This window comes from Cupressus sempervirens, chromosome 6, assembly GCF_028749045.1.
Source record: "Cupressus sempervirens isolate cs-2001-9-10 chromosome 6, ASM2874904v1, whole genome shotgun sequence".
NCBI classification, from domain to species: Eukaryota; Viridiplantae; Streptophyta; class Pinopsida; order Cupressales; family Cupressaceae; genus Cupressus; species Cupressus sempervirens.
The window spans coordinates 310,083,513-310,096,806 of record NC_143123.1 but is presented as its reverse complement, the minus strand read 5'-3'; the positions used below and the strand labels follow the sequence as shown (position 1 = coordinate 310,096,806).

Genomic DNA, 13,294 nt, shown 5'->3' with positions numbered 1-13,294 from the left:
GTTTTTTACTTAAAGGCAACGTCAGTACCATAAAATTTGGGGGCTATCATAGGTGCATTCACCATAATTAAATCATGTGGTAGGACAAGTATTTATAGGAAAGATTAATAATGTTTTGAACTAAAAAAGGGGTTATGAAGTTGCGAGCATGTAGTTTCGAGGTTATGCCAATTGTGGTTCTTGGAGCCTTGTGAATTCTTGAGCTTCTTTACAAGATGGAACCTACATATTATAGACTAACTTGGTTCTCATCATCATAACCCATGTTGTTCACCAACTTTACCCTCTTTGATATTCGTTTTTTGAAATGGAGATACAATATGAACAAGGGGTGCAAGTGCCAAAGTTCCTGCCATATGTAGTTGTTGAAGTATTGTGGGTCTCAAAAATAAAAAATTAAGATGAAGGTGGATAATAGATGATATTTGAGAAAAGGTCCACAAATGCATATATGCATCTGGAAACTGATTTTAACTTCAATACAATTTATACAAGTACATATTAAATAAATTAAAATAATTTAATAAAATAAAAATAATAATAAATATAAACCTCAAACTTTATTTAAATCCATTCTAATATTTCCTAACATAAATTTATGAGTTTAGAGATATTAATGGATTAGTTTTAAATCTAGAATGTGATTTATTTAATCGCAAATATGAATGTCGTTAATGCAGTTAAAAAAAACTCACATCATCTTTAAAATGATGATTTCAAATAAATTCAGCCAAATCAACATTTTTTATATTTAATATTATAAAATTAAACAAAAAAAAACAAAAGAAAAAACATGAGGAGAATGATTACGCCGAGAGGCGTTCTATACAATGGCAGCACAAATGCCCAGCACGGGAATATGCCAAGATTCCTTGTCAATAAAAAAGAATTGGGAGCAGTTACAAACTTCCAAATTAAATATTAAAAAAGAATTTCCGAAATAATAGCTGGCTGAAATAATAGGAAGCCAAATGGAGGCCGAAATAATAGGCCCGAAAAAGTAGGGCCCGAAAAAGTAGGACCCGAAAAAATAGGGCCCGAAAAAATAGGGGCGAAATAATCTCAATATGATTTTTTTTTTTGTTAAATATAATTTTGCATGCACATTCATGCTTATTTTTTGCGGGGAGTGGGGGAATTTGAAACAAATTCGTGGAATGTGAAGAGACGTCTGTTGGGGGATATGAGGAGCCTCTCAGAAGTTATAAAACCAAGGCTCCTCATTTCATTTTCATTTTATGTTTTTGCAGGAAGGAAGAGGTGGAGGTTATTGGAGGATTAGATTGGAGTTTTTGAATAGGAGTACATTGAAGTTTTGGAGTAACATTTTTGCAGGTGAGATTTCTATTTTTTATTTACATTTTCATTTAGATTTAGATGTAGATGTAAATTGAAATTCAAAATTAGTTATAATATTCTACTTTGATTTAGATTTCAATTTTAATTAATTTCAATTTGGTTGGCTCTCCTCCACAACAAACAGTGTATTGTGTATTTAGTGGGTGCATTGGAATGCAGATTATCAGCCTAATGGCCAATCTCCAGTTTCCTCCACAAGCAAATCAATCTCTGGAAAGATCCCTCTTCTGAACCGAAAGGATGTGACAGATTTCTTTCCTCCCCGGCCTCTGAAAACAGAGGAAATTCCCAATATAGTTGCTGATTTTCGAAATGCTGCCAGGAATGCAATAGATGCAGGTATGTTTTTTTATTCTGATCTATCTTGGTTTGAAGAAGAGAATGTTCCTTTTGTTGACATAATCAATCCTTTTACAAACAGGGTTTGATGGTGTTGAGATCCATGGGGCTTTCTCCATTTTCGGATCATGCAGAAGCGTATGACTCAAATCCAGAGGCAGTGGGACTTCAGATGGCGGAGGCTCTGAATAAATATAAGATATTGTACGCTCATTTCTTTGAGCCCAAGATTGATAATTCGCAGACGACAATAGCGAGTGAAAAGAGCTTGATTCCCATAAGAACAGCATTCAAGGGAACATTTTTGGCTATAGGGGGTTATGATCGGGATGATGGTAATGAAGCTATTTCCAGTGGCAAGGCAGATTTGATTGCTTATGGCCGACTATTCTTGGTAACTAATATTTCTATTGTATATTCTCATGCCCAGCATGGGAAGTTTTAATCTATACAGTTTATTTTGTGCATTTAGTGCACAAAATAAAGAATGCATATGCAATCAATTTTTTTATCAATCTTTATGATAGCTTTTTTTAAAAAATAGAAAATAAAAAATAGAAAATAGAAATTATTCTTTTATGTATGTAGAAAAAAATTAGAAAGATTTTATGTATGTAAAAAATTAAAAGAATTCTATATACATCTAGATTTTTTGAAAAGAATTCTATTTACATCTAGATATTTTGATTGAAATAACCATAATGTAAAAACAAAATATAAAATAGAAATGTTAATATATGTATGTAGAAAAAATTAGAAAGATTGCATGCATCTAAAAAAATTGTATTTACATCTAGATTTTTTTAGAATGGAAAAAAATGGATAATAGAAATATCAGTTGCATGTTTGTAGAAATAAATTAGAAAAACATGTATCTAGAAATTAAAAAGATTCTATATGTGTCTAATTTTTAGATTTTACTTTATTCTAAACTAATTATTGATGGAAATATATTTTAAAAATATTTATGTAGTTTAAAGTTTAGATTTTAATTAATTTGTATGCAAATAGGAAAAAGAATAAATATTTTATATATATGTAGATTAATTTCTATTTTAAAAATTTACAAGTAAATGAGTACTTTATTCATTTAAAGTAAACAAGTTTTTAAGTAATATATTTTTATTTTAGAAATATATTAATCATAATGTTCATTTATTATTACTTATTTAATATACTTACTCTCAAATCTAAGACAATAGAAATGATATTTTATTAACTTTGAAATAGGGAAGTGTTAAGCAAGTTCGTTTACAAAAATACCAAAAATATATTTGGTCTTTGATCAAATTGGAGTTAATATTAGAAATATAAATATGATCATTAACAATTAAGCTAAATTCAGTTCAAAACAATAATATTATTTAAATTTAAATAAATTTTTTTGAAAAGAATTCTATTTACATCTACATATTTTGATTGAAATAACCATAATGTAAAAACAAAATATAAAATAGAAATGTTAATATATGTATGTAGAAAAAATTAGAAAGATTGCATGCATCTAAAAAAATTCTATTTACATCTAGATTTTTTTTAAATGGAAAAAAATGGATAATAGAAATATCAGTTGCATGTTTGTAGAAATAAATTAGAAAAACATGTATATAGAAATTAAAAAGATTCTATATGTGTCTAATTTTTAGATTTGACTTTATTCTAAACTATTTATTGATGGATATATATTTTAAAAATATTTATGTAGTTTAAAGTTTAGATTTTAATTAATTTGTATGCAAATAGGAAAAAGAATAAATATTTTATATATATGTAGATTAATTTCTATTTTAAAAATTTACAAGTAAATGAGTACTTTATTCATTTAAAGTAAACAAGTTTTTAAGTAATATATTTTTATTTTAGAAATATATTAATCATAATGTTCATTTATTATTACTTATTTAATATACTTACTCTCAAATCTAAGACAATAGAAATGATATTTTATTAACTTTGAAATAGGGAAGTGTTAAGCAAGTTCGTTTACAAAAATACCAAAAATATATTTGGTCTTTGATCAAATTGGAGTTAATATTAGAAATATAAATATGATCATTAACAATTAAGCTAAATTCAATTCAAAACAATAATATTATTTAAATTTAAATAAAATAAGCCATGTTTACTTTGAAACATCAAACAACTAATTAACTAATACAATAATTAAAATAAATGAATCTATTATGACATAGAAAAATATTTTCGAAGTATAATTTCTTTGTTTTTGAATCAATATGAGTTTTTTTTTCTACTTGAAAAGATAAACCATCCTAATTGTCATCCTTAGTTAACCCTAACAACAACCCCTACCTTAGCCCTAGCCCCAACAATGATGTACAATATAACTATAATCCAACATTAAACTATAATTATAGCACTAAAACATATCCCTATTGATATTCTAAACTCTAATCATAATGAAAATCTTAGTCCAAACCATAATCTAAACCAAAAACCTACACACTAATATTGGTTATAGTCCTAACCCTAAAATCTAACCCTTAACCATAATGTAAAAACAAACTCCAAAATATTGATCAAAATCCTAAACCTACCTATATGGATAACCATGATATTAAACTCTAAATCCAGTCCCAAGGTCCTAACCATGGTGTAAACCTATAACCGAACTCTTAAAAAATTTACTAATCCCTGATCCTAATCACATTCCCAACTTTAAACTTGAACCATAAACCATAGTTGTAACCATAATCATAAACTTAAACAAAACCCTAACCCTAAAGGTACAATCATAAAATTAATAATAGCTTAGACCCTAATCCTAGCACAAACCACAATCATGACCAAATATAAATCTTCACCTTACCCCTAATCATAATTTCAATGTTAACCCTAACATTAGTTTCAATCCTACCATGATATGAACCCTAATATAGACTTCACCTTGATCCTCACCCTAATCTTAAGTCTGATTAAACCCTGACTAAAACCTAATCTAAATGATATATCTAACTATAATCCTAACTTTAATTATCATACAACCCAATGCTAACCCTCATGTATATTTAATCCCTAATCTTAACTCTAAATATTCTATAAACTCTAGAATTGACCTTGATTCTAACCATAACCCTAAAATCTAAATTGTAACCATAGCACGAAAGGTGGGGACCCCCACTACATGACACAATTCTGGGTCTTGGAGCCTCGCGAAAGCAATACAGAGTGAGGAAATGTCAGAAAGGTGACATGTAGTAGCATGACGCAATTTTGGGCTTTAGAGCATTGCAGAAACAATGCAGCGTAAGGAGGCGCTCGAATGGAGACTCATGGAAAGAAGAGGAAAGACATTCATGTTGCTGGCAAAAAACTATGAAAAGAGATAACATGATGTCTTAACCTCCCACAAAAAATGCAAGGTTGATCCCAAGGGGGAATTTGGTTTCCCCAAAAATGAATGATGGTCATCGATGAAGGTCTTCCTCTCGAAATAGACGGCATAGATGCATCGTGAATCCTCACCAATGAAGGATTAAATTGCAACCGTCGATGTAGATTCTCCCCTCAAAAAGGATGACTGAGATGCAACAAGGAAACTCCTCCCAATGAAGGATTAAGTCATATTCGTCGATCAAGATTGGCTTTATTTCCAATGGATGACTAAGATGTAGTGAAGAGATTCCTCCCAACGAACGAAGAAGATAGCACAAAAGGTGTGAACCCCCTCCATGTGGCACAATTTTGGGTCTCAAAGACTCATGAAAGCATTGTGGAGTGAGGAAATGTTGGAAAGGCAATGCATGGTAGCATGATGCAATTTTGGGCTTCAGAGAATTGAAGAAACAATGTAGCATGACGATGCATCAGAATGGAGATGCATGGCAGCATCTTGTGCAATTCTAGGCTTTAGAGTGTTTCAAAGACACTAGCGTATAAAGAAAAGTTAGAATGGGAATGCATGGCAACATCTTGCACTTTTGGGAAGATGGGAAGATAGCTCGTGAAGAAATAAGAGTTATCGAATCTCGCAGCATGAATCAACCCAACCAAGAAAAAATGATCCAGCGTGGTCAATGAAGAAATTGAGCCAACACAAAATGTTAGCCGCCAAATTTAGCGATGTTAACCCTCTGCAAAGAACCTATCCCATTTAAGGTCTCTCAGATCAGACATCAGTGATGGGTTGAATAGGGGGAAAAAATAGCACACAATGCCCTCCTAAATGAAATTCTAAATGTAACACTAATAACCATGGTCCTACTTCTTTCCCTAACCTTATCCATGAGCGTGGGAATATACATATTATTATATAGGGCACCTTATATAATAATAAATATAATCTAAAATCCCAACCCTTACTCCCCTCCTAAATATAACTGTGACCATAAGAAAACTTCTAAATATAACCCTTCCTCTAACTCTAGCCTTAACCATGAGCATAACCCTAGCCTTAACCATGAGCATAACTCTAACTCTAGATCTGACTCTACCATAATTGGACACTAACCCTAACCCTAACCTTAATTTTGATCCTAACTCAAACCCTAACCCTAACTCTAACCTTAACCTTGATTCAAACCTTAACCCTAACCCTAACCTTGGCCTTACTATAACCCTAACCCTAATCATAACCATAACCATAACTCTAACCCTAACCTTAACCATGGCCATAACTCTAACCCTAACCTTAACCATAAACATAACTCTAATCTGAACCTTAACCATAACTCTAATGATAACCATAACCATAATTCTATCCTTGACCTTAACCATAGCTCAAACCCTAACCCTAACTCCAACCCTAACCCTAATGCTAACCCTAACCCTAATTCTATCCCTAAGGTTAACATTAACTGTAATGTTAACTTTGTCCTTAACCATATATCTACGTATGACTATATCATTTTACATTACAATATCCCAAAAAAAAAAAAAAATTATCTAAATTAAATTCCTTATATTAAATTAAAAGATATATTTGACTCAAACCCTATCCCTAACCCTATCCCCACTATAACCCTAACCATAACCATAATGATGACTCTAACCCTAACCTTAATCATGAGCATTACTCTAAACCTAACATTAACCATAAGCATAACTCTACCCCTAACTCTAACCCTAATTCTAACTCTACCATAATTGGATTCTAACCCTATCCCTAACCCTAACTATAAGCATAAGTCTAACCCTAGCCTTAACCATGAGCATAACTCTAACTTTGGATTTGACTCTACCATAATTGGACTCTAACCTTAACCCTAACCTTAATTTTGATCCTAACTCAAACCCTAACCCTTTAAACTCTAACCTTAACCTTGACTCAAACCTTAACCCTAACCCTAATGTTAGCCTTACTATAACCCTAACACTAACCCTAATCATAACCATAACTCTAACCCTAACCTTAACCATGACCATAACATTAACCCTAACCTTAAGCATAAACATAACTCTAATCTAAACCATAACCATAACTCTAGCAATAACCATAACCATAACTCTATCCCTAACCTTAACCATAGCTCAAACCCTAACCCTAACTCCAACCCTAACTCTAATGCTAACCCTAACCCTAATTCTATCCCTAAGGTTAACATTAACTATAATGGTAACTTTGTTCCTAACCATATATCTATGTATGACTATAACATTTTACATTACAATATCCCAAAAATAAAAAATATATTTTTAATCTATATTAAACTCCTTATATTAAATTTTTAAAAATATTTTGAAGCATAATTTTATACTAACTTCATACAACTCTAATTAAAAATTAATTAACAATTTTATAGTAACCTTATCAAAATAAAAAATAAAAAGTAAATATTTTTCCTATTGCGCCGCGACTGCCACTAGCTATATATACCTCTATATATATTACGCCGAGATTAATCGTTCTCGAGGCGCCTATTTTTATTTTCATTAATCCCAATTTCGATTAAAATAACTTTGGGATTAAATAAAAATAGGCACCTCGAGAACGATTAATCTTGGCGTAATATATATAGAGGTATATATAGCTAGTTAGACATCATTGAAATAAGCAAGATGAGATAGGAGGACAGTTATGTCAGATTTATTAATAACAATATCAAAACAATATTAATGATAGCAGTTGAATGGTTGTTCCTTAATTTTATTGATTTTTTAAAAATGAAAATTATTTTTTCATTAGCATTTTAACTTATAGCCAATAGGATTCTTAATAAATGATATTATTTAAATTGAAAAAATAATAGAAATTATAGAACTTTATGAAAATCACGTTGGTTCTCCAAAAATACATTGACATCAAATAATATCAACAATCACTATTATAGTGGCAAGAAGAAGATAAAATTGTGTAAGTGTGATGCAATCAATGAGATGCTGGAAACAACAATGCAATCAATGAAGTGTTATTCTACAGTCAGAATGTTGCTTCAAAAAGCTAGTCGAGATTGAGAGTCAGGTGTTGTCACATACAGTATAATCAGGTGTAAAAGTGAAAGATATGAACTAACAAGTATAATTAGCAGGCGAATGTGTGTCAATGATCGCTGCAATAAACAATGTCTCAAGTGTATGAAGAAAGCTGACAAAGTTACTATTTCGCTACAGAATTACTGTTCAGAGTTATTCCGTAATGAAGTCCATGTTCTGTAAAATATATGCTAACAAAATAGTATCAAAATTAGATAGAAATCATATTCAAACTTTATCTAATACGAGCCAAGAGGCATCAAATTGACAAAGCCAACATTGAGAAAAGCTGTTAGCAGGAGTCCTGTCACTAAAGCATATTGGGCCAACACCAAAAATCTTGGCATGTCCCATCTGATTGAGATGGGCCTTCAATCTGTAATACAAATCTTGAGAAATTAAGTTGGTTCAAAAATATGTCTTCCACTGCAATCCATCAATTCCAATTATTAATGTCCAGTTCATCTAAAACTGAGAACAAAACACTGTCTGCTTAGGTTTTCAAACTCTATAAGAAAGCTTCCACAAGAGCCTCAAACACAGAGTGCAGAGTGCATACACCAAGAACTGTTTAATTATGCTACAAGTTGACATAGTGAAAACAAACTAAGCACGGATTCAGCATAAGGACAAGTTTAAAAGTGGAAGATAATTCAACCCTTCTATTTTTGTTGGGTTAACTACATTTTCTTGCCTGAAGAGTACTAAAATGCGAGGGATTTGTGTCCTTTAAAGGGTCTGTCTAGAAGATCCTGGAAATTGAACATACATTAAAATTGAACCTACCCTTCTCCAGAAAAAATTAACAGCCTCAATCCTTGAAAATAATGAATCCTGTGCTATACAAGATAAAAGATTAATCCCTTTGAAGCGAATAATTTCTTCCTTTATAATGCTAGTTCAATAATCCTTTGCAATACCCAAGCCTCACAAATTCGAAATGTGAGTTACCAGTGACCTGAAAGCTTTCCTTCACAAATGCGAGAACAGGAGAGGAACCAAATCATATTGACATACAAAAAGGTCAAATACATATCCGGACTGCTGCTACATAAATTTTTACAGCTATTACACAGCTATATAAACCTTTATACAACACAAACAAACGTATATTTGCCAATTATTGGAGACAAATAGTAAAAGAATGCTTTCTTTATAACAGACAGCTACAATTTTTTTTTAAAACATCATAAACATATTTATATTTGTCAATTTGGAGGCAAATCGTCAAAGAAATGCTCTGTTTATGTACAATTATGATATCAATTCATATCATATAATTAAACCTGATCCCTGCTTCCAGACGGATAGAAAAATAATTGCAGGGATGTCGATTGTCATACAAAACAGTCAGATCCATAACCGGGCTGCTGCTAAATCTTACACAACCTACAAAACTCTATGAACATCACAAACAGACTTACATTTGTCAACCGTTGGAGGCAGATCGTAGTATATAAAAGTGCCCTAGCGTAATTGTCGGTCCCTGCTTCAAGATGGAGAGCAAAATTGCAGGCACCGAGGCATTACTAGAATAAATGTATACAAAAATGGGGAAATTGCAGGGAAAGAGGCTGAAATTAAATCAATACCATTCATTGATATCAGGAAATTGCAGGGGAAGGTCATCAGGTAATATCATTTCTGGCGAATACGAACTCACATCCATGGAGAATGGGCCGACAGCATCATGGATATAATTTGTATCCTTCTCCATTTTAAAGAAAGGACGAGGAATCTGCGAATTTACAACTTCGAGGGAGCTCTGCGCAGAGGGAGATTCATCTTTTGCATCTGCGGGAATTGGAGATGTGGAAACCCTAGCTGCGCCACTATCTCCAAATTCAAAAACATTCCCATTTTCGGATTCAATCCGAATAGCGATCTTGCAAGCGCATTAAATAGAGATCTTGGTGGCTTTCTTGAAGACCCCGGCCTTGCGGTCTACAAAAGTTTTCAGTCGTTTGCGTTCGTCAGTTATGTACTGGACCTCCACCTTTCTTCTGCCCATGATATTTCACCTGCAAATTCACCAAATGTTTATCAAAATTGTCAAAATCCACGCTATTTTTCAACTCGCTTGATTGTTTCCCAGATGTTTGTGGCAACTATCCCAACCAGTTGATTCTTGTCTGGATATGTGTTTGAAAAAACAAGAAATAAAACAAAAGCGGGTTTTAAGAAAAACACAACGGCCTGGTTATTGCTTCCAAAAAAAACGAAAACACAGCTATGTTGCTTCACATACAAGATAACCATGGCAATCCAAATACACCCGTTGCCATCTCTACGAATTCATTCAAGGAATATGTTCATAGAAAATTACCGGTAAAATTAAAGCTCAGATTTATGAGCTTTAATTTGTACAAATAAACATTATATTTTAAAATTGGTTATTATCAAAATTTTAAATAAAATAAAATAACTTATTTTTTAAAATTATTTAAAAAAAAAAAATTTACAATGTTGTTAAATGATGTTCTATTTTTACTAGGTTTCCTGAGCGACCATGAATGCTTTTGAATGTTACTCGTCTTCATGTCCTTTCACGAACATGGCTACCATGTGCTCTTCCAAAGTGTTTCTACATGTGCCATTTGATGGTGGAAATAAGGTTTTGGCCCACTCGAACAAGAAACAAGGAAGTCATGACATCACTTTTAGCTATGACAAAAAGGCTCACTCTTGTAGTCAAGAGAGTCAAGTTTGTGATGACACTTCTCTACTTTGGAGGCTGCAAGAGAGAAGTTTTGTGGGGCTTTGAAGAGGGAGAAACATCTTTGGTTGGAGACAACCATTTTTCATGAGATATGATAATTGCCTCAAGAACAAATGTGTCGAGTGAGAAGGAGAGTTATGTGGAAGAGGTCAATAGGAATGATCTCAAGGTTGAAAAAGAATGCATCATGATTTGAACCTAGTGAAGATAGGTCCCAAGTGTGTTTAGATGTGGAGTTTGAAGAACGGATTGCTAAAAATGAATTTTCTTTTGACAGTTGGGACTGATTGGGAGGTTCAATGGCATTTGGCTTCATCTATGTGCCCTTCATAAATGAATTTATAAAAAATAAATCCAATTTTGGATGTGGAAGTGCATATATATCCTTATGCTCAAAGTTTTTTTGTGGTGGTATTTGACAAAGTGCAAGATGAAAAGATTTTTTTATAAGAATTGTATTCGAGTTAGTAAAAAAAGTTTTTGTTGTTGCTAAAACCATGTATTTTACTATTAATTCATCTACTAAATCTTTCAACAAAATACCCGTTTGGACAAGACTTTTAAATTTCCCTTTATAATTTGGTGTAATTCTTATTTTGAGTCTATTGATAATACTCTTAGTAGATTTTGGGGGGTAGATGAGGGCTCTTAGGATTTTCTCCATACAACCTATGTTTGCATTCTTCTAGAAATGGATTTCTTGAATGCTCTTGTAATGTAACCATATTTGAGATATTAATATATGTATACTTGTTTACTTATTATTAAATATGCCATATAACTTGTAAATACACAAATATTATTATGATAAATTTATCAAAAATTCATTTAAGATCATGTACATTAATTATATATATATATAAAATCAATTATTCTAATAAACTATTAATATAAGAAACAACAATATAAATAAGATCTTACAACTAATTAATGAATGATCATAATCAAGTATACTAATAAGACAATTAATAATAATAAAATAAATATTCACATTACAAGTAATATTTAAATCACAAAATAATACTAAGGAATATTTAAAAGGGGAATTATCCAAACTTTATTTAACTAAACTATTTGATGGGTCACAACCCATTTTCCCAACAATCATGATAAACACATATACATATTAATAGGGGGCAAGCAATTAAAGGATCATATCACAATACATCAATAGAATTGGAGATGAAAACTCGTTTGAAAAGGTTCAATTCAAGATGAATAAATAATGTCTCGATTGGGCACATTACAACTCCATCAACAAAATTATCCTTAAAGATTTCCACAAGTGAGTGGATACAACTTATGGAATTTGAAGGGATTCCTTTCAGATGTAGAAGGTTCTTTCAAACTAATCACATTGCAACATATTGTACAAAGAAGAAACTATATAAAAAGGCTTCCTTGTGGGAGGATTGCTCTACAAATTTGTATAATGTTGAAAACGAGAATGAAGAAAGGTGCACAACAAAGGCAGATTGGATTCTTCTTTAGGATGGAGGTTGACAATGGTCAACATGTTTGGCCACTAGAGCCCTAAAAAAAATTGCAACTCTTAAAACTCTGATATTCCTAGTCATCAGAGCATTTTTTTTTCCATAGATGCTTCTAAGGAATCAAGAGAGCACGATATTTAGAAGGAAGACTATGATATTAGTATGACTACTGAAATAATAATGTATTTGGGATCACAACAGATGTCCTTGTCCTATGGATGAGGGAGGTAGATAGGATTAAAGAGGGTTGGCAACTGGTAAAAGGTAAGAAAGAAAAGAAAATGAAGAGGGAAAGAGCTTTTAAAATGATTTTATGTTTACACTCTAAAGGTGGGAATTTAAGGAAAGTTTAAATGTTGGCCCATTGATGTCTCTATGTTATGTGAAGTTTATCTTGTGGGAGATGGACCCTTGGTTTTGTCTATCCTTGGTTTGAGCCAGGCAAAAACCTAGCCTTGTCAATAATATATAACATTTTATTGAACCAAAAAAAATTACTTTCAAAAACTTCAAAAGAGTGCGAAAAGTCATTTGGTTTAATGGGTGTTTGTGTTAAAAGGTAACTAGACGATGTTGAGTTCAAATCATTTTCATTTGAGAAAAAAGTTCATTTGTACATTTGTTAAAAGAACATATTTTTACTAGAAGCAAAAATCCTATGATTTGGTAGTAAGTATAAATCTTATCATGATCTTATATTACTACTAATAACAGAGATTTATAATTACTATTATAATATCTATTTTTTCCTATTAATAGTATATGTTATTGTTTTTGGTAGCTTCAATTGGATAAATATGAGTCTAAACTATTAAAGATATTATATATATATACTTAATTAATATCATGTGGGATTACACACACACACACACACACACACACACATCCAATGAAGGGTCATGTCTCTTCTTGGCTAATTCTAAATGTAAATGTTAGAGAACGATGCCTTTGGAAA

The 13,294-nt window shown here is 31.6% G+C and overlaps 1 protein-coding gene and 1 long non-coding RNA gene across 2 annotated transcripts in view; one reads left to right on the top strand and one right to left on the bottom strand.

Annotated features, from left to right (window-relative positions):
* Nucleotides 1-2,143, top strand: part of LOC149552436 (putative 12-oxophytodienoate reductase 11) — a 37,937-nt gene extending 35,794 nt beyond the window's left edge. The window contains exons 3-5 of the mRNA XM_089790202.1: nt 1,519-1,698; nt 1,833-2,059; nt 2,129-2,143. Coding sequence (XP_089646328.1) covers nt 1,519-1,698; nt 1,833-2,059; nt 2,129-2,143 — 422 coding nt within the window. The remainder of the gene's footprint in view (nt 1-1,518; nt 1,699-1,832; nt 2,060-2,128) is intronic.
* Nucleotides 2,144-9,370: 7,227 nt separating this feature from the next.
* Nucleotides 9,371-10,453, bottom strand: LOC149552435 (uncharacterized). Its single transcript, XR_016353358.1, has 2 exons — nt 10,376-10,453; nt 9,371-10,148 (listed from the first exon to the last, which is right to left on the bottom strand). It is a non-coding gene; the product is annotated as an uncharacterized LOC149552435 (long non-coding RNA).
* Between the last annotated feature and the right edge of the window lie 2,841 nt (nt 10,454-13,294).